Source organism: Nanorana parkeri, unplaced genomic scaffold, assembly GCF_000935625.1.
Source record: "Nanorana parkeri isolate BGI_ZX_2015 unplaced genomic scaffold, ASM93562v1 scaffold686, whole genome shotgun sequence".
Lineage (NCBI taxonomy): Eukaryota > Metazoa > Chordata > Amphibia > Anura > Dicroglossidae > Nanorana > Nanorana parkeri.
In genome coordinates this window covers 136,197-160,945 of record NW_017306954.1, presented here as the reverse complement: position 1 = coordinate 160,945, position 24,749 = coordinate 136,197, and the positions used below count along the sequence as shown (strand labels likewise).

At 44.7% G+C, this 24,749-nt stretch overlaps 1 protein-coding gene across 1 annotated transcript in view; it reads right to left on the bottom strand.

The window, feature by feature from the left end:
• SORBS3 (sorbin and SH3 domain containing 3) overlaps positions 1-9,892 on the bottom strand; it is a 69,427-nt gene extending 59,535 nt beyond the window's left edge. Inside the window, exons 1-3 of the mRNA XM_018563688.1 lie at positions 9,866-9,892; positions 6,816-6,923; positions 2,462-2,620 (exon numbers count right to left, since the gene is read on the bottom strand). Coding sequence (XP_018419190.1) covers positions 2,462-2,620; positions 6,816-6,923 — 267 coding nt within the window. The 5' untranslated portion in view covers positions 9,866-9,892. The remainder of the gene's footprint in view (positions 1-2,461; positions 2,621-6,815; positions 6,924-9,865) is intronic.
• Between the last annotated feature and the right edge of the window lie 14,857 nt (positions 9,893-24,749).

Below are 24,749 nucleotides of genomic sequence, written 5' to 3'. Positions count from 1 at the left end.
GAGCATTGTCACTTAAATCAACCATCAAGATCCATGATCCCTCTGGCAAACACTTTTGTCCAATGCACTTGGAGGTATTAAAATCACAGGCAACGAGGAGTCTCCTTTCACTGCAGAAATACAGTACAATACTTTAGAACTTTAAACCATTCTAGGGATTTGGTGTTATGTTGCATAGTGACTGTAGAGTAGGTTGCATCATTGGTTCATGTTTAAGTCTGCCTATTACCTATGACAGTGACCCATAAACTGTATATGTAACATAGGTGCACTTACCACAGAGCTTTCCCTCAGATATACAGTAACTAAGCCCCTGGAAGTGATCATAGGATTGGGTGCCCCCTACTTTTTTTTTAACAAAAGACTTATTGGTTACAGATTTATTAAATTGCACTTTGTAAGGGTGTCTAATATTTTAAATATGTTGTGCATCTCGGATCATGAGGGGTTCTGGACAGATTATAGTTAACAATAGAACATGTTTTTGTACATATTTTAATACAGCCAAAGAAGTTTGAAACCACATAGATTCCAGAAACCAAAAAGAGACATCCTCCTCTTTAAGACAAGGGGGTCTCACAGCTTTCTATAACACCAAGGTCTGAGTTAGGAGATACATTACAAATTCAAGCACTAGAAAGTCTTGATTGTCCTATGGGAAATGAAGCAATTGTTATATCAGAAGGTACCTGCAGCTCCCAAGTCATACTCTGCACTATGTAAAATGTAACCTTTATATGAAAGGCAACTTATAGATTCTCTATAAAGAACTCAATGATATATTTCTACTCAGACTGATCCTCTACCTTGGATCATCTAGAAGGGAATATAGAGATATAATACAGAGGGGAGAGACAAATAGAGTTCAATGTACGGTAAATCTTTTTCTGTCTTTTTCCTTTTGTTATCTAGTCTATAGAACGGCTTTCTTTTTATTTTCTCACCAGGTAAGTGCAACAATAAATGTTCCCGATTGTCAGCCAAAAGTACAACTCAAGACTCATATTCAGTAGACATGTGCGATTCGTTTCGTTCCGAATCGAAATTCGTACGAATTTTCAGAAATTCGGACATTCGGATGTATCCGAATTCTGAATTATAGATATAACGAATGCAAACGAATCCGAATTTCCGTTTCCGAAATTTGGTAGCGGTAGTTCGTTCGAACGTTCGTTTCGTTTTCGTTTCTTATTCGTTTCGTTCGTTGAAGAAAAACATTTTTCCCCCTCAAATGGCACTTTGCTGCAAACGAACGAACGAATGAACGAAGCGAATAAGAAACGAAAACGAAACGAACGTTCGAACGAACTACCGCTAACAAATTTCGTCCGAATCCGAATTGGCTTTCGCACCCGAATCCCGAAATAACACAAATCCGAATTTAAAACAAAATGAAACTAAACAAATTTTTTGGCAGTGCACATGTCTAATATTCAGCGCATAAACTGGCCTTAAAGCCCATTTCCACCTTTGCAGAGGTATTTTTTTTTAAAAACATATGCCAGCAATGTGCACCGAGTGTACATGAAACAGGCATATGCAGCTGCTGTGTAAGAACCCACAAACTTACTATTTTTGTTAACTTTCCTCTTCATCTCCTCATGTAAAAATGTCTGTCTGTGTTTTGCAAATCCTTCCTTCCTCTTGTTTACTGATAATGCTACAATAAATAACAGCGAGGGGGGAGCTGTTTAAAGCCTAATTACCATCCGACCCTGGTGTCTGTCTGATTTTCCTGTGGAGAAAATTTTGAATGTTTAGGCTAAAGGCCTAATAAATGGTTCATTGAAAAAACGGGGAAAGCGTGCAATGTGAGTCATGAAAATGTGCACACGTATACATCATCAGTGCACCTCTTCATTACCACAATAAATGCAAATCCATTTCAAAGGTGGAAATGGACTTTAAGTGCTCTGGTTTTTAAGGATCAGTCCGACATCCAAGTCCACAGCAACAAAGGAAGCAAGCCACACAGCACTGAATTCCAGAAGATCAGATGTTTAAAGGATACCTCTATGACTGAGCCCCATTGAGGGCAAAATGCGCCAATGGCGGAGTCTCCATCCGGCAGGAGATACATCCATCTCTTAATAACATCTGATCTTCTGGAATTCAGAAGCATTCGGCTTTGTAGCAATATATTTTTGTTATAGTGCCCAAACCTTAAACCAGGAGTAGGCATACTGCAGCTATGGTGAACCTACAAATACCATCATGCATCTGCCTCTGGGAGTCACACCTGTGGCTGTCAGAATCTTGCAATGAGAATTGTAGTTGCACCACAGCTAGAAGGTCGGAGCTTGCCCACTCCTGCCCTAAACCCAGGGGTAAAAAAAAAATGAAACACCTAACAAGCTTCACCAACACATTGGCTTCATCAGGGAATTTGTGAAGATCAAATACAGAAAGGTAAGGTGCACACCGTATGTGCAATTGCTCTTCACACACACTTTACACTCACAGATCTGGAAGCGAAGGGCATTCCGTCTTCATCTGTCGGCCCAATGCCTTCATAACGGATCAACCGCCTCTGCGTACGCGGACTGGGGCTGTCGCATGTGTCTTCAGAAGTGACTACCATCGTGGCCTTGTATAAATGGCCGTCATCGTCAGAGATCCCCTGTTTGATGACATCCAGGTGTAAGAAACAATTTAGGTCTTGCATATGCTACTTCAGAGCCCATCTTCTTCTTGTAAGATTTCTAAAGTGTCAGGAAGCCTGAGCTGTCAGCAATACACACATAAGGCTAAACCTAAAACTTCCAGACACGTGGCATAAAGCAGAGTTTATGATGATAAGGAGAACAACAACATGCAGAACTCATGAGTATCCAGGCGCGATTGCTTCCATTGAATTTCTAGACTTCCACCAGCACACTATACAGATGTGTGACAAGCCCCATGCTGCTTCAGTCAGTCACTTCACAAACCACACCAACAGCCTTACCCTCAAGCTTTTTGATCTCTCCTCCAGATGTTGGCCTGTCGGCCTTTAACTTCATTGCAAATAAACCCCATTCAATGTGACATTCAGGGTATTATGAATCATTTTGGGATCTATGCAACGTTTGTAACAGTAGGGAAATAAGGATCCAGGCCAGCATTTCTTCAATTAATTATTAAGTACTTGTGTAGAGATACAAGTGATCCCCATTTATTCCCCATTTATTCAACGTATGCATTCACTAAAAAGATGAAGAGGGGTTGATTTATAAAGCACTCGCACAATGAGCAGCTGTGTGAACGAGATTCTCAGGGCTATAGGGCCACTAGATGGAGTCAAGGTGCATAGGAACAACCCATGATCCCCGGCTTCATCTAGTGGCCATGTAACACTGTGGATCTCTTTTGCACAGCTGTTTACTGTGCAAATGATTTATAAATCATGTTGGTCATATGACAAAAGAACTTAAATAAATGAAGCTTTTGCTATCCTAAAAGGACTGGTGTGCTGGTGACATTTCTGAAATTTTGCTTATTTATAAATCAATCCCTTAAAAGTACAAGCTCCTATTTACTAAAAAAAAAAAAAGCATCCTTCCCTAGACTCCTCTATACAATCATATGATCAGCTGCCCCATTTGCTCCCACAGGTCCATACTTACCTCCTCTGATCGCTGCGGACTCCTGCACTGTCTGCAGCACAGCTGGTAAAAATCTAGTGCCGGACAGCCCACCCCTGCGTACTAATATCCCATAGACTTGAATAGGATGTTGCTCCTGCATTACAGGCATGGCCCACTCAAGTCTAAGAGATATTAATGCACAAGCAGCCTGGCACTAGAACTGGTCAGGCTGTAGACAATGCAGGAGGCTGCAGCCTTTGGAAAAGGTAAGTATGGGCAGCGCAGGGGCGGGGGGAGGGAGGGCAATAACACAACTGAATGTTTTAGAGGGGCTGGAATGATTTATGAGTAAATGTAACTTCTATTTTTTATTTATTTTGAATAGCACTTTGATTTGCTTTAGTCTTACTTGCTTCCTGTAATCCCTTGTACACCAGTACACCAAAAGTGGGAGGAGCAGCACTATCAGGCTTTACTGCATTGAACAGTGCTGTAAATCTAATAAATAAAGCTTGCTCCATGGTGGAGAGAACAGAGAGAGAGAGATGACCTCATCAGCAAGCTACTGCTCCTTCACTAACCAATCACAGTCTTGGCCAAGCAGTATTGCCTTGACTTCATCTGAGAAAATTAAATGGGTCAGACTATGCATAGTGCCTGGCAGGGATGTATAGAGTCCAGATTACAAACCTGACCGAATAGAGTTACAAACATTTTGGCAGGTAAGGCAGTTCATGCATATGTACTTTAACTCTATATTTAGCTGTTTGTCTACACATACATTTCATGGTGTTTAAAGCACCTGGCAGTAATATAAGCATTCCAATCTGACTGCAATGCAGGCACCTTGCTACACACATACAAAGCTTTAGATGTCTGTTTAGGGGTCACAGGAGCCCCTGAAGGAGCTAATATGCAAAATGTTGACATTTCCCTGGAGTGCTAACAGCCAACCAGCCCCCTGCAACCTATTGGCCAGCAAGTCCACCCATCATAGTAGCTAGGGATGCACAGATACTTTTCGAAGTACCAGTGCCGATACTTGGCATTTACACGAGAACTACCAGGGTTGCAGCGGTTGCATCTGGGACCCGGTTCTGGCGCTCCACCACTGTCCTGAAATCATTAGTCTGTATTGTTGTAGAAAAACTGTCACATGACAATAAACAAAATGTATCAGTACTCGTACTTGTAAGTACTCGGCAAGTACCAGTACTTGTACTCGCAAAACTGGTATCTGTGCATCCCTTTATTTATATTTATAAAAACAAAATCGTACATTAAAGCAGAGATGAACAAATCCCAGGAGCTCCGTGTGCGCCTTACACATGACAGCGGCCTCCTAATTTTTGTATTTTTCTCTAGTCTAGTCTCGGAGCTGGAAAGTATCGGTACTTGTACCGAGTACTGTACTTGGTATCTGTGCAACCCTAATAGTAGCCATTAGGCCTATGGGCCAATAGAAAAATGCAGGAGGCAGAAAGGGTCAGACAGGCTCTTGATATTTTAGGGTAGTGTTGACATGTACCCATTACAGCACCAAGGATTTGTCACTCCAGCAGAGCATGATTATCCACAAGGCAACATGCAGAAGCCTAGGGTCTGGTGGATGTCTTGGGCGTCCACCTGCAACCTTATCCTCCTGGACTGATAGTGCCATTGGTCAATGTGCACCTTCCGGTCAATTCACAAGGAAAGATGCACCTGTAGGTAGCTGGTGTCAGATGTGGCCATGGCAGTACGACAATACAAATTGGGTGGCTTCTCTGTGCCTGTGCATCCTTATCAATGTCAATGGAGGGGACCAAAGTCGGCTCAGCAATACAGAGCGCAGCAGCAGTCCTTGGTGCCTGGAAAGCTGCCAGGGAGCGTGGCTATGGCTTCCGATTCAATCATGATGCTTGTTGGGCTCCCTCTCCCATCTGCCAGGCTCCCTGTTTCATTACTGCACCTCTTAGTATGTTTGGCACCGTGCCTTGATGTATACAGTTTTCTTAGGGAAATCATTTTTTTTTAATCAGTTGCAAAGTTTTTTCACCTGCAGTTTCTGCCAATAAGGCCTCATTCACACTGCTAAGAGCCGGCCCGTACAGATCCGTGCTGCGTGCACGGCTGAATCTGGCCGTTCCCAGGAAGGACAGGTGCTGCGTGTGAATGTACGCAGCGGTCTGTCCTTCTCTATGGGAGTACGTGGCCGTACGCTCGACTAAGCTGCACATCAGTGCAGGGGCAGGTGTCCGTTCTCGTACGTCAAAAGGATGGATCCCGCACCTGCACGGATGTGCAGTTAGGGTGAGTGTACGGCCGCGTACTCCCATAGAGAAGAACAGGCTGCTGCGTACAATCACACGCAGCACCTGTCCTTCCCAGGAGCAGCCCGATACGACCATGCACAATGCACGGATCTGTACGGGTGGGCTCTTAGCAGTGTGAATGAGGCCTAACAACACTTCCTTTTTCAGGCTGACAACACTAAGCTGATTCTTTGCATTTAGCAGCAGCGATGTCAGCCTGAAACAGAAAGTGCTGGTGCCAGCAGAATCTTCTAGTAGAAAAAAGATTTGCAACAGATTCACAAAAATGATTTGCTTCCTAGACAACATGAAATTTTAAATCTCTAAAAAATTCCCCTTCATGGAAAAAAAACCAAAAAAAGTTCTTACTAGTCAGTGGGGTCCAGCGTAGTTTTCCTTGCAGAAGATATTTTTCTTGCACCGCTTTGCTCATGGCTCGCCATTTTGAAACGAGATCCTGCACATGCACAGACCACCATGGGTTTCTATCAGGTCTTAGGTCTCTGGCAGAGATCCAGGGTGTGTCTGTACATGTGTGGGATTTCACTTCAAGATGTGGGGTGGCCCAGGAGAAAACCCCCCCATCTTGGGTATGCACATGTGCAGACCGCCATGGGTCTCTGCCAGGGTACCCGCAGCATATATATGTTCATGCGCAAGATCTTGCAAACTGCCTCCTGAGTTGTGTGGCGTAGACATCCTAGTTAGTAAGCAGGACCATGTCTTCCTCACCTTGGCGAGGAGTCAGGAAGTGGCCCCCCGCAAAAAATTAAAACATGATATTTACTGATTAAATTATTTTTGCTACAATTATGTAAGAGGGACGGGGTAAGAGGCAGGTGAATAAAAGTAATTTTCATGGGTGAAGGTCCGCTTTAAGAAAACTGTATACAGGCAGTCGTTATGCCAAACATACTGAAATTACATTTAGGCTTTACATAATGTGTAACCTTACCTGGTCTTCTGTGTAACGGTGGGTGGACCTGTCTTTCCTCTGCAGGTGCCGAGGGATGAAGTCATCCAGTGATAACGGGAGATCCTTTGCCATCCACTGCAGCGCCATCTAGAGGAACAGAGATCACACATCAACCAGAGCGCACCCAGAGCACACCAGCGCAGAGCACCCACACTACACCAGCACAGAGCGCACCCACACTACACCAGCACAGAGCGCACCCACACCACACCAGCGCAGAGCACCCACACCACACCACTGCAGAGCACACCTGTACAGCGCTTGCTCTGATCAGTCACCCCAATCACCTCCTACACACCAAGCACCAATCTTCTCATTACCCCCTATACACACAGCACTGCCACTCACAACACACTGCCATGCTCCCTGCACACAGTCCTGGATACCTGGCAGCCTGTCACCCAACACCAAACGAAGTTACACAACACTGGGCACGTCACACCAGACCCAACAATGACATCTGTTGTCACACACTTATGTGCAGAAAAAAAAACTATTTCCTAGTGTTCTTCAAAGTGCAAGCACACACCCTAGACCGTAGCGCAGCACCATACACACCCCAGCTGTATACTTTCCATGGTGCACCGTACACACCCTCCTCCTGCCCTGCCTGTCCCATTCGTGACACACACCCACCCTCTGAACTCTGCCCTTACAGGCTGGATAATGTTTAATAGAAGGACAGGGAGATGAGAGGAAGAGAGGAGTAGAGATGACAGGAGAGAAGAGGGAGGATGGGGATATTGGTGGCTGCAGGCAGAGAGATGGTTGCAGGGAGTGGGAGAAGTATGTGCCAGGGAGGAGAGAGGGGACTGGTGACTCATATAGGGAGGTCAGGAGGATTTGGATGTTGAATTTGGCATAGGAAAGAATGATTAGGGCAAAGGAGAGAAAAAGTCAGATTTTAGCAGAACACAAAACAGAGAGAGGGAGCAGCAACTGCAGAGGAATCTATTATTTATAGCAGTGTTTCTCAACCTTTTTACCATTGAGAAATCTTTGAAAGAGCTTTGAGGTCTCAGGGAATCCCATCTGAAATGATTAGACCTACAGCTCATGGTACATTAGTGTGATCAGGGACTGTAAGGAGTTCAAATAAAAGAATAAAGCATTTATGAGGTTTACATACTAATCAGGAAATGAAGCAAAAATATTAATGGCCAATTACATTGATGGTCAGAGTAGAAGTCACCACTTACATTGATGGACAGAGGAGAAGTCCCCCTTACATTGATGGCCAGAGTAGAAGTGCCCCTTACATTGATGGCCAGAGTAGAAGTGCCCCTTACATTGATGGCCAGAGTAGAAGCGCCCCTTACATTGACGGCCAGAGTAGAGGTGCCCCCTTACATTGATGGTCAGAGTAGAAGTGCCCCTTACATTGATGGCCAGTGTAGAGTTGCCCCTTACATTGATGGCCAGTGTAGAGGTGCCCCTTACATTGATGGCCAGTGTAGAGGTGCCCCCTTACATTGATGGTCAGAGTAGAAGTCACCACTTACATCGATGGCCAGAGTAGAAGTGCCCCTTACATCGATGGCCAGAGTAGAGGTGCCCCCTTACATTGATGGCCAGAGTAGAGTCACCACTTACATTGATGGTCAGAGGAGAAGTGCCCCTTACATCAATGGTCAGAGTAGAAGTGCCCTTTACATTGATGGTCAGAGTAGAAGTGCCCTTTACATTGATGGTCAGAGTAGAAGTCCCCCTTACATTGATGGCCAGAGTAGAAGTGCCCCTTACATTGGTGGCCAGAGTAGAAGTCCCCCTTACATTGATGGCCAGAGTAGAAGTGCCCCTTACATTGGTGGCCAGAGTAGAAGTCCCCCTTACATTGATGGCCAGAGTGGAAGTGCCCCTTAAATTGGTGGCCAGAGTAGAAGTGCCCCTTACATTGATGGCCAGAGTAGAAGTGCCCCTTACATTGGTGGCCAGAGTGGAAGTGCCCTTTACATTGATGGTCAGAGTAGAAGTCCCCCTTACATTGATGGACAGAGTAGAAGTGACCCTTACATTGGTGGCCAGAGTAGAAGTGCCCCTTACATTGATGGCCAGAGTAGAAGTCCCCCTTACATTGATGGCCAGAGTAGAAGTGCCCCTTACATTGGTGGCCAGAGTAGAAGTGCCCCTTACATTGGTGGCCAGAGTAGAAGTCCCCCTTACATTGATGGCCAGAGTAGAAGTGCCCCTTACATTGATGGCCAGAGTAGAAGTGCCCCTTACATTGGAGGCCAGAGTAGAAGTGCCCCTTACATTGGTGGCCAGAGTAGAAGTGCCCCTTAAATTGGAGGCCAGTGTAGAAGTCAATTAGTAGTAGTCAATTCATGGTATCTTTAGCTGAAGCCTTTTTAGTTTTAAATCCCCGTCTGGTTCCATAGCTGTCTGTGCCCCTAGGGGAGATTCCCCTTTTTCATTTGTACTTGGTGACCACTGCCAAAATGCAACTTTGCCTGTGTAGGCAAAAATCCTAGCACCGGCCCTGGCTGCTAGGATAGAGTAGTATGAACCCAACTCCAGGCAAAACATGAAATTGTTTTTTATGCTCTGTAGGTGAAGTTCCCAAGAGTCAGAATGACTGTCAAGTTTATACTGCTGTCTGTGTCCGCATTGGCGTGACTTCCCCTGATTTCCTGTCCTGGTGACACCAGAATAAGATGACAGAGTGTGGTGTCACTGGTACAGGAAGATATAGAGAACAATGCAAACTGAACAGATGCTGTAATGCTTCACATCTCTAACTTTAAAAATAGTTTTTTCCACAGCCCTTCTCTCCATCACTTCTTGTCCTTGTGACACCCTGTGATCGGGACAGGAAGTAAGGCTAAATATCCCCAATGGGGATTCACATTGCAATAAAACTAGGCAGAGACTTTAATGGCCTCCCTTCTGTACAAAACTAAAAAAAAAATGGTTGAAGTTGGGCTTTAAAGAAATACAGGGGGCGCCACTGTCATTTCTGAAAATGCCGGTTGCCCGGCTGTTACATGTTGTGCTGACTATCTGGCTGCAATGTCTTCTGAGTCACTTACCCAAACGTGCAGATCAGGAGTTCTGTCTTCACAATGGCAGAGAGAGGGAGAAGGAGGGAGATTGTTATAGAGAGTGGGAGAAGGAGAGAATGTGACAGGGAGGAGAGAGGGGACCATGAATCATAGGGAGGTCAGGAGAAGGAGGATCCGGATGACCGGAGTGAGACAAGTTCAGGGAAAATGACATCCAGTCCCCGTGATAGGACAGAATGAAAGGAGAAGTGAAAGAAAGAAATGGACAGTATGACACAATACAGAGGGAGCTGCGCCAGCTTCACACTATATACACTGAGTGGCCAGATTATTATGACCACCCCATCAGTACTTTGTTAGGCCACCTCGTGACTCCACGAGATGATGAAAGGTGGTGTGAGGAATGTGACACGGCACTGTTGCCCTTCTGTTGTCTTGTACCAGTCTTGCCCCTCCCCCGTTCTGCCCTAACATTGACTAGTCGCTGACGGCCACAATTCGCACGTTCAGACCCAGATTTTCGGCTGACAGTCCGGTCTTTAAACTCTTTAACAACAGCTGCTCTTGAACATTTAACGAATTCTGCTGTTTTGCTGATACTCGCTCCATGGCTCCGAGCGCCAACAATCATCCCACGTTCAAAGGCTGTTAAATCGCGTTGTTTCCCCGTATCTTCAGAAACATATCACTTCTACTGTCATGGTAAACAACCTGCTTCCCTATTTATAATGGTCTGGCCCTCTAGCAACTTCAGCGCCAAATTATAGCTAATTTGCCTACAAACGCCAGGTGGTCATAATAATCTGTATACAATATCACTGAGCCATAGACAGGCAGGTCCAGCAAGAGATTACATCTGGCTAAACACTGGAAGATTTTGATTGGTCAGTGCAATGCTTTGCGGGATGATGGCCATCTTAAGGGAGATCTGTAAATTGCTATGATTCTTATCTACACTTCTAAATAAATCAAAGCGTGTTCTGGTCGATCATCTGGTCATGTTGGTCCTCTTTTTCTTCTAATGATGGTAGGTAGTCGTCCATACTGCAAAGAGTTAAGTGAATTCAAAATTGAAGCACCAAAGACGTGATAGTCAATTCCAAGTATACATTTTTTGCAATGATAAATTGTTAGCAAAGCCAACGCGTTTCGGGGTCTGCTTCAAGCTGCGCTAACTAATTCACAATGCTCCAACGATATACAATATATATAAATATACATACATACATACATACTAGGGATGCACCGATACTGTTTTTTTGGTATCGAGTATGCCTACCGATATTTTTTTCGGTATATTCACCGATACCGAAAGTCCCATTCAGGAAGCCAGGCGGCGTGTAAGGACTCGCTGCCCGGCTTCCCGATTAGCAGGGAAGCCGTTTCCATGCTATCAGGAAGCCAGGGGGCGAGTAATGACTCACCACCTGACTTCCTGATTGGCCAGCTACCAATCAGGAAGCTGGGCAACAAGTCACTACATGGCGCCCGGCTTCCTGATTTGCCGGAAGGCGACTCATGGCTCCCTCGTTACCAGGAAGTTTCAGTATTGGTGGCGCCATCCACGGTCACTTCAAGCGCCCACGCTGACAGGGATACCCGGTAAAGAGTGCAGCAGGATTCTGGAATGCATGTACTGGTAATGCACATGACTCCATGTACTTAGCCCATGTGTTTCTAGCAGGGCCTAGCAATGCATACTAGGTGCGCTCAAACGTGGGCAGGAAAAATGCTTGACCCATGGCTTTCGGATTTAATAAAACATTTGCATTTTATCCAGTGGCTTTGCCATCATCATCTCATAATAAAGTCACCTTAATCCTGTTTTTAACTTCACAAAAATTTTAAGTTGGGAATCGGGCCGAGGGGTAGTTAAAACAGATGGCTGATCCATATTTTGACCACCCCTTAACCTCCCACCTAAAACTAAACACAGGCTGGGGTGTGGCAAACTTTAGAAAGCATTACACGCTTGGCAGGAGATGCTTCTTGCCTAACACAACCATTGCAATGATTAGGACTGTGAAGCAACCGTGTGGGCTTGTGCTGGTGGCGCAGTATTGCAATAAAAAATACCCACTGGGATGAAAAAAAAGAGAAAAGTAAAAACAGCATTCAGGAGGTAGTGGTATCACCTCACGAACACCGGGCAGGCGCTGCTCTACCGCTCTCTGAAAAGCAGTCCGAGGCAGATCGCTTTTCAGGCGGGGGTGGAGCCTGTTGCCCATGTGAATGAGGCCTACGTTTCTTTTGTTCTATAATTTGCAGCAGCCACAGTGCAGGGATTGTCCGCATCACATAACCTGCTCTCCCTCTCTTTGTGATACCTAAAAAAGGGTTTGCAGCTTATTAAAAATGTTTTAATTTACCGTCATGTCTTTAGGGTAATCGGTGCCCCATGTACAAGCATGGCTTTTTTCCCCTTCCTCTTCTTCCCCTTATTTATTTTCCCCTTCCTCCTCTTCCCTTTCCCCTTGTTACCCTTTCCCTCTTCTTCCCTTTCCCCTTCCCCTTTCCCTTGTTCCATTTCCTCTTCTTCCTTTTGCCCTTCCTTCCCTTCCGCTTCTTCCCTTTCTCCTTCTTCCCCTTCCCTTCTTCTTTTCTTTCCCTTCCTCGTCCCTTCCATGTCGGCATCACTCAATGCATTTCTGAAGCACCCGCTTTGCTCTGTGGGGTGAAGAGATCTGCAGAACCAAAAACTGCCATGACATCCGGGGGGAAGAGGGGCACCTGCCATTGCTGACCTCTTTGTGATAGTGCCAGTTGCCCGGCTCCTCTGCCATGCTGATCTTCTGGCTTCGATGCGTTCTATGCCACATACCCGTGTATGCAAATCAGGAGCCGTGAGCAACAATGGGAGATTGTTCTACAGAGTGGGAGATGGAGAGATGCAGATGAGGGATGTCACTGGGAGGAGATGAGGGGACTGAATGACGAGGAGAGTATTCGGGTAAATATGGACCCAGAGACTACAAGAAAAGGGGAAAAAAGCCAGAATAAAATGAAAAGGAATGCCGCTCCTTCATCTGAGGGCCAATAAGCTGCAATATATTAAAGGAGAAGTTTAATTCTCTGATCATGTTTCATGTTATATTGTAATATTCGGGGTGTAACATGAAACATGGTCAAATGGAAACCCCTCTCCCCCACAGCACTTACCTGAATTGCAGGGTTCTTCTCCCCGTAGGCTCCAATACGGCACAGCTGTGCATTACTCTGTCCACATTCATGCGTCATCCATTTGCCGCTGCTTTGACAGGATCTGTGAATGGAGAAGCTACAAGTCCCATCAGCCACCACGACAGAAGGACTAGTAGTTCTTAATGGAATACAAGGACAGCGATGTCGCCGTACTTGTAATTCATTCATACATCCTCCATTCCATGTTGCTGAATGGCCATACCTTGGCACGGACATGGATGAGAGGAAGAGTCTGCTGGAGCCAGAGCATCGCACCCGCCATCCACTGATCACAGTTGCAATGCTTTACTGGCTCCAATGCACATAAAAATAATAAAACCCCAATTCCAAAAAAGTTGGGACGCTGCGTAGAATATACATAAAAACAGAATGAAGTGATATGCAAATATCATAAACTCAGATTTTATTCACAATAGAAAATATATACAATGTTTAAACTGAGGCTATGGACCATTTTAGGACAAAAATAAGGTAATTCTTCAATTGATGGCAGCAACACGTCTCAGAAAAGTTGGGACAGGGCCATGTTTACCCCCAATGTAGCCTCCCCTCTTCTTACAACGACACTCTGTAAATGTCTGGGAACTGGCCAGGTAAGCACCCGGACTCTTCTACTACGAAGCCATTCTGTTGTCACAGATGCAGTATGCCGTTTAGCATTGTCCTGCTGAAATATACAAGGCATTCCCTGAAAAAGACATTGTCTTGATGGGGGCATACGCTGCTCTAAGACCTGCATATATCTTTCAGCATTGATGGGGCCTTTCCAGATGTGTAAGCTGGCCATTCCATACGCACTAATGCACCCCCATAAAATCAGAGATGTAAGGTTTTGAACCGAGCATTAATAACAAGCCGGAAGGTCCCTCTCCCCTTTAGTCCGGAGGACGCGGCACACATGGTTGCCAAAACGAATATCAAATTTCGATTCGTCTGACCACAGAACAGTTTTCCACTTTGTGACAGAACATTTCAAATGATCTTTGGCCCAGAGAAGACGGCGGCGTTTCTGGATCATATTCAGACATGACTTCTTCTTTGCATTATAAAGCTTTAACTGGCATTTTTGGATGGCTCGGTGAGCTGTGTTCACAGACAGTGACTTCTGGAAGTATTCCTGAGCCCATGCAGTGACGTCCATCACAGAGTCATGTCTGTTTTCAATGCAGTGCCGCCTGAGGGCCCGAAGATCACAGACATCCAATATTGTGTTTCGGCCTTGTCCCTGGGCACAGAGATTTCTCCAGATTCTCGGAATCCTTTGATATGATGGACTGTAGATAATGATATATTTAAAGTCTTCACAATTTTACGTTGAGGAACATTATTCTGAAATTGTTGGACAATTTTTAGATGCAGCTTTTCACAGATTGGTGAACCTCGGTCCATCTTTACTTCTGAGACACTCTGACTCTCTAAGATGCTCTTTTTATACCCAATCATGTTACTGACCTATTACCAATTAACCTCATTAGTTGCAGAATGTTCTTCCGGCTCTTTTGTTAGTAACACTTACTTTGCCAGCTTTTTGTTGTCCTGTCCCAACTTTTTGGAGACGTATTGCTGCCAACAACTTTAAAATTACCTTTTTTTTTTTCTTACAATGGTTCATTTTCTCAGTTTAAACATTTGATATGTTTTACTATTTTCTAATGTGAATATTATTCGGGTTTATGAGATTTGCAGATCACTTCATTCTGTTTTTATGTAGATTTTACACAGCGTCCCAACTTTGTTGGAATCGGGGTCATACGTTGCACATTGTTTCTTATATGTAAAATGTCCATTTATTATCATTTTTTTCCGAATGGTGACATTTCCTTGAAGTCTTTGTTGTCGGTTTTGGATAGACGTCTCTGTATTTGTATGATTGTAGCTTATGAAGATATTATACAGTAAACTCCTTCCTGGAGAGGGACTTCTGTAAATGGCTCATTGTTTCTGTGATGTGTTGCAGAATGTGAATACAGTATAGTATATAATGTAACAATTATAGGAAAGCAATTAGAAAGTTGCAGCGTTACGACTTTTGGAGAAATGGAGAAAGCGGCTGGATCAGAAATACTCCACATAACAAGGGTTGGCAACCTTGGCACTCCAGCTGTGGTGGAACTACAAGTCCCATAAGGCATTGAAAAACTGTCAGCCAAAGGCATGGCTCCAAGAGGCAGATACATGATGGGATTTGTAGTTTTATCAGAGCTGGAGACACAGATGAGGTCTTCTAACCCTGCAACAAACACCAATCAGCCATTGCATTGTGACCACTGAGAGGTGAAGTGAAGGTGCACGATTATCGTACGATAATCGTATGCGATCGGTTTTTCGTACGATAATCGAGCAGTGTGAACGGAGACGTGCGACCGTTTCTACTGTACGGTCGCACGTCTTCTGTCGAACCAGCATGTTCGAAAACCAGCCGGGAATCGTACGATTCTCGGCTGGTTAGAACGGTGCTCGGAAGACAAATGCCGAACGGGCCGGTGTGCGCACGAGCACACTGCCAGTTCAGCATTGCGGTCATCGGAAGCCCGCCCCTCAGGGAGGCGGGCTTGCGATGATCGAGAGTGCGATCTGCCTGTCCAAGATAGGCAAATCGTACGTTTTTTTAATCCCTGTACAACCATAGAGTGTATGGCCACCTTAACATTGATTCTCATTACAATGACACCTGGAAGGGGATATACTAGGGAGCAAGTGAATATTTTGGCCCTGAAGTTGAGGTGTTGGAAGCAGAAACAATGGACAAGTGTAAAGGATTTGAGGGACTTGGACAAGGATGAAATTGTAACGTCTAGAAGACTGGATCAGAGCAACTCCAAAACTGCAGCTCTTGTGGGGTGTTCCTGGTCTGCAGAGCTCAGGACCGACCAAAAGTGGTCCAAGGAAGGAAAACAAGTGAACCAGTGAGAGGGTCATGGGTGTGCGGCCAAGGCTCATTGGTGCAGGTGAGGGGGGAAGGCTGGCCCGTGAAGTCCAATTCAATAGAAGAGCTAGTGTAGCTCAAATTGCTGAAAAAATTAGGCCCCATTCACATTGAGCGATTGCATTGCATTGAGCAAGCTAGAATCGCGGCAAAATCCGCTCCAAAAAGGGTCCTGCTGTAGCGACGCACGACCCGCGACAGACAGAGCCCCATTGCAATGCATTGGAGAGCGATATCGCGCGGTAAATAGCCACGATATCGCGGGAATTACCGCACGATAAATCGCTCAGTGTGAATGGGGCCTAATGGTGGTTCTGATAGAAAGGTGTCTGAACACACAGAGCATTGCAGGTTGTTGTGTTTGGGGCTGTGTAGCCTAGACCAGTCAGAGTGCCCATGCTGACCCATGTCCAATGTCAAAAGCACCTTCAATGGGCACATGAGCATCATAACAATGGAAGAAGGAGTCCTGGTCTGATGAATCAATTTTTCTTTTACATCATGTTAATGGCCGGGTGTATGTGTGTGTCACTTACCTGGGGAAGAGATGGCACCAGGAAGCACTATGGGAAGAAGGCAAGCAGGAGGAGGCAGTGTAATGCTTTGGGACATGATCTGCTGGGAAACATTGGGTCCTGCCATTCATGTGGATGTTACTTTGACAGGTACTACCGACCTAAACATTGTTGCTCACCAATTACACCCCTTCATGGAAACGGTATTCCCTGATGGCAGTGGCCTCTTTCAGCAGGAGAATGTGCCGCCCACACTGCAAGAATGGTTTGAGGAACACAACAATGAGTTTGAGGTGTTGACTTTGCCTCCAAATTCTCCAGATCTCAATCCCATGGAGCATCTGTGGGATGTGCTGGAAAAACAAGTCCGATCCATTGAGGCCGATCACCTCACATCTTACAGGACTTAAAGGATCTGTTACTGACAGCTTGGTGCCAGATACCACAGCACACCTCCAGGGGTCTAATGGAGTCCATGCCATGACGGGTCAGGAAAAGGGGGACCTACTCATTATTAGGTGGGTGGTCATAATGTTATGGCTGATCAGTATATTTCTCTGAAGGGATTGCTGTAATTACCCTCCACTCAAAATATATTCAATTCAGATAGTCATTGTAGATGGATCTTTCTCACAATAATGCCATTTGGAAATAAAGGTGTGTTGTAAAGCCGGCCATACACTGGAACATTCGATAACGCCATTGGGGACTGGACAAATCCCGCTTGAAATTTTATTTGATTTTAACATTTGATTTTGAAATGAATGGAGTTTCCTAAAACAAAAACCACATTCACTTCTTGCGAAGAAGCACTGCTCATTGGGCAGCGTGGTCAGGTGACCGTTCTGACCAATAAGTGCTCACCATTTTCAAGCGTTATTCTAGTCGCTGAGCTGTGGGCTTTTCTTTCTCTTGAGATTCCACTTTCAGCTCTAATAAGGAAAAGGGAATTCTTGTGTTATCGTGTGACGATCTCTCCTATCGCTGTGTACACTGAACACGGCCTATAGAGTCCGGACGGTCTTCTTTACCTTTTAAACACCTTCAATAAAAGTTTACACACAACGTTCACAGTGACAATTTAAAGTCATTTAAGACATTTCACTTTCCAGGTTGTTTATACTAAGGGTGTTCACCTCCTAACACATCAACGGTATTCACGCTCACTGACTGGACCTCTAACCTATAGAACTGCTCATAGCAACAATCTTTTATTTCCTCATAGGACAAGAATTATCATACATATACATTTAAATTGAGGCTGTTTGTATTCAATGCCAAGAGTTATACAAATCAGCTGGACTCCGGGCAAAAAGTAAAATACGGAAATACAATACATATATGTATGTATATATATATATAAATATATACATACACATATATATATATTGCGTGTCTGGGTTTGGCGGTTGCCAGGAGAACGGTACTTGCCTGACTGCATTGTGCTAAGTGTAAAGTTTGGGAGGGGGGGATTATGGTGTGGGGTTGTTTTTCAGGGGTTAGGCTCGGCCCCTTAGTTCCAGTGAAGGGAACTCTTAAGGCAACCGCATACCAAGACATTTTGGACAATTTCATGCTCCCAACTTTCTGGGAAAAGTTTGGGGATGACCCCTTCCTGTTTCAACATGACTGCACACCATGGCACAAAGCAAGGTCCATAAAGACATGGATGAGCGAGTTTGGGGTGGAGGAACTTGACTGGCCTGCACAGAGTCCTGACCTCAACCCCATAGAACACCTTTGGGATGAATTAGAGCGGAGACCGCGAGCCCGGCTTTCTCATCCAACATCAGTACCTGACCTCACAAATGGTCCAACATTCCCATAGACACACTCCTAAACCTTGTGGACGCCTTCACAGAAGAGCTGAAGCTGTTATAGCTGCAAAGGGAGGAGCCAACACAATACTGAACCCTACGGACTAAGACTGGGATGCCATTAAAGTTCATGTGCGTGTAAAGGCCGACGTCCCAATACTTTTGGCAATATAGTATATAAATACTGAGAGGGATATAAGGAACGCTTCTTAGCCTCGGGAGTAGAGGATTTCCCAGATGTAGATTTTGCCTTAAATTGTAATGGATGTGGTTAAGTGACTATGATAAAAATGCCTATTATAATATATATATGTTATTGCTCCTGTTCATATTAATTCTTAATCAAAATGGCTGCCTAGTTAGTTGCTCAACTTAGCACCCCTCCCCCCCGAGTACGCAGTAGAAATAGAAACCAAGATGGCGCCTCCAGGAGAAACAACACCCAAGACGAGACGTCAGCACCCTGGAAGGAGGTTACGCTTTAATGAATCAGTCCAATCATAACCTAGAAAGCTATCGCAAACGTTATGTTTACATATACACTATCAGCTGCCTATATAAAACACAACAATGCGAAACAATAAAGAAGTATTTTTATTCTGACTCTGTCAGCTTGTTTTATTTGTTCACCGATAGTGTGCACACTTTCTACTGAATTTGTCCCAGGGACATATATATGTCGGAAAAGCGTGCACACTATCGGTGAACAAATAAACCACGGTGACACAGAGTCAGAATAAAAATGGGGGGGAGGGGTGCTAAGTTTAGCAACTAACTAGGCAGCCATTTTGATTAAGAATTAATATGAACAGGAGCAATAACATATATATTGAAATAGGCATTTTTATCATAGTCACTTAACCACATCCATTACAAAATTTCTGGGCAAAAAGGTATTGTCCCCCCGTAGCCTCCTTGATTAATTTGTCCAGGTATTCCCATTGGGCATAAACAAGAGATGTTTCTTGTACTGATGCTCTGCAGACCAACATTTGAGCCAAAGTCTTCTTTGCACCTGTATCGAGAGGAGGCCCATTCTAGATATTGGTGTAGAATATCGCTCGCCTGTCAACACAATTAGGTAGGGCCACATGCATGAGTACCAGCTGCTGGAGGACAGAACTATCCATTAGGAAAGAACCAGGATCCCAGGACATGAATTTAGCCCAGATGGCTAGGAACTGGCAGATGGACGTGGTTGCAATGATAGTTTGCAGAGCAGGGCCTTGCGAATGAAAGCAGAGGACTAAAAAGTCCTTCTAGCCTTTTGTCCACCAGATCTTTAAACATGGGGATGTCTTCCACTGTATCCGGGTTATGCCAATCACTATACAAGACAAATACAATAAGCAAAACACTGGAAAAGTTTAAACAGCCTGGGGACTTTTCAGAGAACCCAGACCAGTGATGTTAGGTATAGCTGGTGGAAGGAGTTCCAGGTCCAGGCAAATGCGGACTACAGCAATAAGGACCGAGATGATGTCTGTAAGTTTTGGAATTATGTCTGCAGACTGAGACTCGGAAGTCTCAGAGGGGGACAAGAACCAGAATAAAATGTTAAAATCTTGTGGGTGAAGAAGTCAGGAATGAAGCTTTCAAATATTTGGTGTCATTCGCCTGGCTACTTGGCAATATTTATTTCTCAGAAGGAGAGTTAGAAGAACAACTCGCTGAGGTCCTGCCTATGGTTTTTCTGTTACATGCTATAAAAATGGGATCTCCAGGCCACCTGAAAAGAACTGGAGAATTGGGGGAAGAATACATTGATGTTTCAAACACTTGAAATTCTGTACTGTGTATTCCATTGACGGGAAAGCCGAGGTTTGAGCCGGGTCTAATTTATAGGGTGTGTCTAAAAATGGAAGGAGAGGGGTTTCCCAAGATCGAATATTTGGGAGTTGATTCTCCTCAATACATTAAAGAAGAAGCTTGGTTTGATAGATGGATTTGTGTTTTCTTACAGACGGATGCAGGATTATCTCAGCAAAAACAGGAATTTGGGAGATGACACCGAGTTAATTGATCCAAATTATAAAAACAAATTGTAAGAAGAATGGAGTGATTTTTCAATTCCCACAAAGCCCTGTTTGTCAGTACTGTGACGTATCAGCGTTGCAGCTGATCTGTCACTTGTAGTTCTACAAACTTGTTTTTCAGACCAGCATCTCGCTGTTCTGTTACTCAATTATTACTCATTATTCAAAAAAGTTTGAGTGCTTAATACTACTTTAACCCTTGCAATGTGGTAGGGTAGGCCCACTGCAAGGGGATTTTTATTTTCCTGGAGATAGGTTTGAAGGAGCAGCAGCACAATGATGATGTCATCTCCATGCTCCCTTCTTGCCTATATGCTTGTTCACAAAGTTAACACTGGCAGCACCTTGCAAAGCAAAAGAGACCCCAGAGGCTCCCACTCATGTCCTTCCAACATGGGAGAGCTCATTGCCGGTGTTCCAGCAAAGATTGTGACTGGGTTGGAATGTGTGACTGGTCACGTGGTCACATCAGCTGTTCCAGGGCAGATCGGTCCTCCTGCACATACGATCTGCGATGCCGTTCTGCCCTGGGACAGCTGACAAAGCATTGGAATGCTTCACCTAACGGGTGGTCACACATTCCACCGCGGAAAAACTGGGCAGGATTACGTTAAATGTGCGACCACGTCACTGGTCACAAACTTTGATAGAACACCGGCACGATCATATAAAAAAAACAGGAGGTGAATCCTTCTACTATGCTTCACTAATAACTGAAATATGACTTGCAGGTCATCTGCCCCTTTATGATTACTTACAGCGAGCTGATCACAATCACAGGTGGCGTGACAAAAGACATAAAGATGATTAACCCCCTCACCAGCTCTGTAAGATGGTACAAGCCAGAGCTTCTCTTTACACTCCACAAGGTGACAGAAAGCAGCACCACATTTCATATCCAAAATACTTCTTTATTAATAACTTGAGCATAGAGGACGTGTAATGGACTAGGTCTCTTGCTAGCCCCAGTAGCTGCTATCTCAGCACCTGGGACTCAAGACGTTAAGACGCCCCTGTAAAGAAGATACGTAATGCTCACCATCTCCTGCTGCCCGTGCCACCAATGGCTGCTTTCTTTCAGACAAACATCCCTTTAAGACTACCGTGCCCTTTGGTGGGGACCAGGCATTTACATTACCGGAAGTGTTGGATTCAGAAGATTCTTTTAGGGACGTTTTCTCTTAAATAAAGCAGTGATTGGCGGCACGGGCACCAGCAATGGTATTAGGGATCTTCTTTGCGGGGGCCACATTTTTAACCACTTTTAGTGCAGTCTGAACTTTTTTCTGCTCTGTTGCACCTTCTCTCCATTGGCAGAGCAAGGTGGGAAAGATGGACTCTACAAGGCTTCTTTAATCAGCAGTTAGTCCCCGGCCTATACCGGTCTACTGACAAGGTTCTTATAGAAGGATGCTGGGTGCAAAAGAACACCTAGAGCTTGTAATATTTGCACTAGAAATACTTGCTTCGTGGCAGCAAAAGTGCAGCCTGAACTTTGCATTTAACATTCCTGCCAATGAACATGGAGGTGGTGGAATTGCATCCTTCCATACCCTTTTCTCCTTTCCATAACCTTTTCATATCCTTTTCTCCTTTCCATATCCCCTTTCCATATCCTTCCATTCCCTTTTCTCCTTTCCATAGCATTCCATACCCTTTTTTTTAACAACCTTCCATACCCTTTTCTCCTTTCCATAGCCTTTCATAACCTTTTTTTAACCACCTTCCACTCCCTTTTCTCCTTTCCATAGCCTTCCATACGCTTTTCTCCTTTCCATAGCCATCTATAACCTTTCATACCCTTTTCTCCTTTCCATAGCCTTCCATACGCTTTTCTCCTTTCCATATCCTTCCATAACCTTTTCTCCTTTCCATACCCTTTTCTCCTTTCCATAGCCTTCCATACGCTTTTCTCCTTTCCATAGCCTTCTATAACCTTTCATACCCTTTTCTCCTTTCCATAGCCTTCCATACGCTTTTCTCCTTTCCATAGCCATCTATAACCTTTCATCCCCTTTTCTCCTTTCCATAGCCTTCCATACGCTTTTCTCCTTTCCATAGCCATCTATAACCTTTCATACCCTTTTCTCCTTTCCATAGCCTTCCATACGCTTTTCTCCTTTCCATATCCTTCCATAACCTTTTCTCCTTTCCATACCCTTTTCTCCTTTCCATACCCTTCCATACGCTTTTCTCCTTTCCATACTCTTCTGTATGTTTTTCGTAGTTACAAACATGTCTGCAGCTGTCTCCACCTTTCCTGGCAGTCGCAGAGTTAAAGGTTACCTATATGATGCCATAAAAATACACAAAGGTCATAAATAATCGGATGTGCTGATGTGCAGGAACACACGTACAAAGGTACAGCAATAAACAAGTGTAAGAGTAGAAAGTGCACCATATAACTTTCTCATTTTCCCACCGAGATTCTGTGAGTTTCACTAAGGGAAAATGTTCCTGTATCATCTGTACTGAGCACCATCAGGATGCGGCTATTAATAGTGCACATTGCTTTTGTATGGTCATTAAACTTGAGTTGATTTCATATTTTTTGTATAGCTCCCAACTACCCCCCACTGACCTGACATGTAATAGTCCTTGTCCAAGTGGCCTGTGCCTGGACTCCTGTAGACCTTGTACAATTCTTTGTATGGTGCCAGTGCCTAAGATGGGAGACCGAAGGGCAGCGTGGAGGTAGCAGGATTTACTCAGATTAAACCTCTTAGGCACCATTCACACCTGAGAGCCTTGTCCTACATTTCCCAAAGTTCAGCAACACTCAACATGCTTGCGTGGGTTTCCTCTGGGTAGTCCGGTTTCCTCCCACACTCCAAAGACATGGTAGGCTAATTGGCTCCTCTCTGAAGCAGGCCACACACCTTACAATTTATCTGCAGATTTTCTATGGTCAGATGGAAAAGGTGTAACAGATTCCTCCATCTGCACTTAACTGTGTGGATGGAGTGATCTCCACCTGGGCCAATCTGTTGCACTTTTTCCATCTGACCACAGAAAATCTGCAGATACATTGTAAGGTGTGTGGGCACCTTAAGTTGGCCCTCTATGTACGCATGTGATATAGGAAGCTTAGATTGTAAGCTCCTTGAGGGTAGGGACTGATGTGAATGTGCAACTATGTAAAGTGCTGCGTAAATTGTCGGCGCTGTATAAATACCTGTAGTACCCACCCTACCTACTGGAAATGAGGCTGGGCTTGGTGGGAACCTAATTCGCCCAAAACTCTATTCGCCACCTTCTCCTCGCAACTCAATCTGTAGCACCCTACAGCTATATGTCACAAAGAGGCGGTGAATGTCCCTGCTGCAAGTTCTGACACTGATTGGGTCGGGAGGAGGGGGGTGGTGGCGGTCAAAGTTTTGGCCAAGCTTGGTCAGCACCAAGTCCAGCCTCATCTCTGTTGCTTACATAGGTTAGCATTGAGCACATTAATTCTGCTTTATCCATTCTGCTTTGCAGACAACATTGAATCCTTCACACTGCTCGTTGCCCCAACATCTCTAACACACACAGTTGGGTCAATTTATGTGGGAGCCAATAAACCTGCTGCTGTGTTCTTGGTTTGTGAATGGAAAGCAGCGGAGCCAGAAGAAACCCAAACAAAACACGCTTCATGCAGATAACAGTGTCCCGGGCAGGGGGAACAAAGACTGGACCTGTGTTGCAAGGTAAGCATACCAGCCTCTTCTGCACCCCGATGCTCCCATATTATCTGCACTGCAATGTGCTTTACTATAGGTAATAATAAATCATGTAAAAAAAGTTGCACATAAATAGGTGGAACTGCAAAAAAACAGTCACATGACTCGGGACCCCAACCACAGTCATTGCTCACCTCTCATTCCAGCTCAACACCCCTTTCGCTGGCATTAAAGACACATGACGCCTTGGTTAACTATTATGCCGTTTAATCTGAACATTTTTTTTTTCTCCCAATCTGTGGAAAAAAATCAGCAAGTACTTCTTTAAAAACATTTCCATCTTTTTTTTCTTTTTTTTTTCCTTTTTAATACAAGACAACTCAGCAAATAATAAACTTCAAGGAGAGAAGATTGATGAAGATGCGAAGATGGAGGAGCAGGGGACTGGGCACATCGCCAAGCTCCCCTGGGGATGGGCCATCTAGAACCTGGATGTGGGTGTAAGTATCACTGTGCTGCTATGTGTCTTGGTGGAGGGACCATGGAGAATGGCGCCCTCGTGTCTGGATGATGCGTCTCTTCTGTGGTACTCTGAAAGACCCTGCAGGAGATGTTCTAAGGATGAGATTGTCTAAGGTAACCCAGCTCCTGAGTGCCTTATTGCCATGGCAGTACTGGCCCCTGATTATGAAAGAAGAACTCCAGGTTGGTGCCATTGCAGTCTAACAAGGTCATGTGGCCAGCTCCACAATGATTT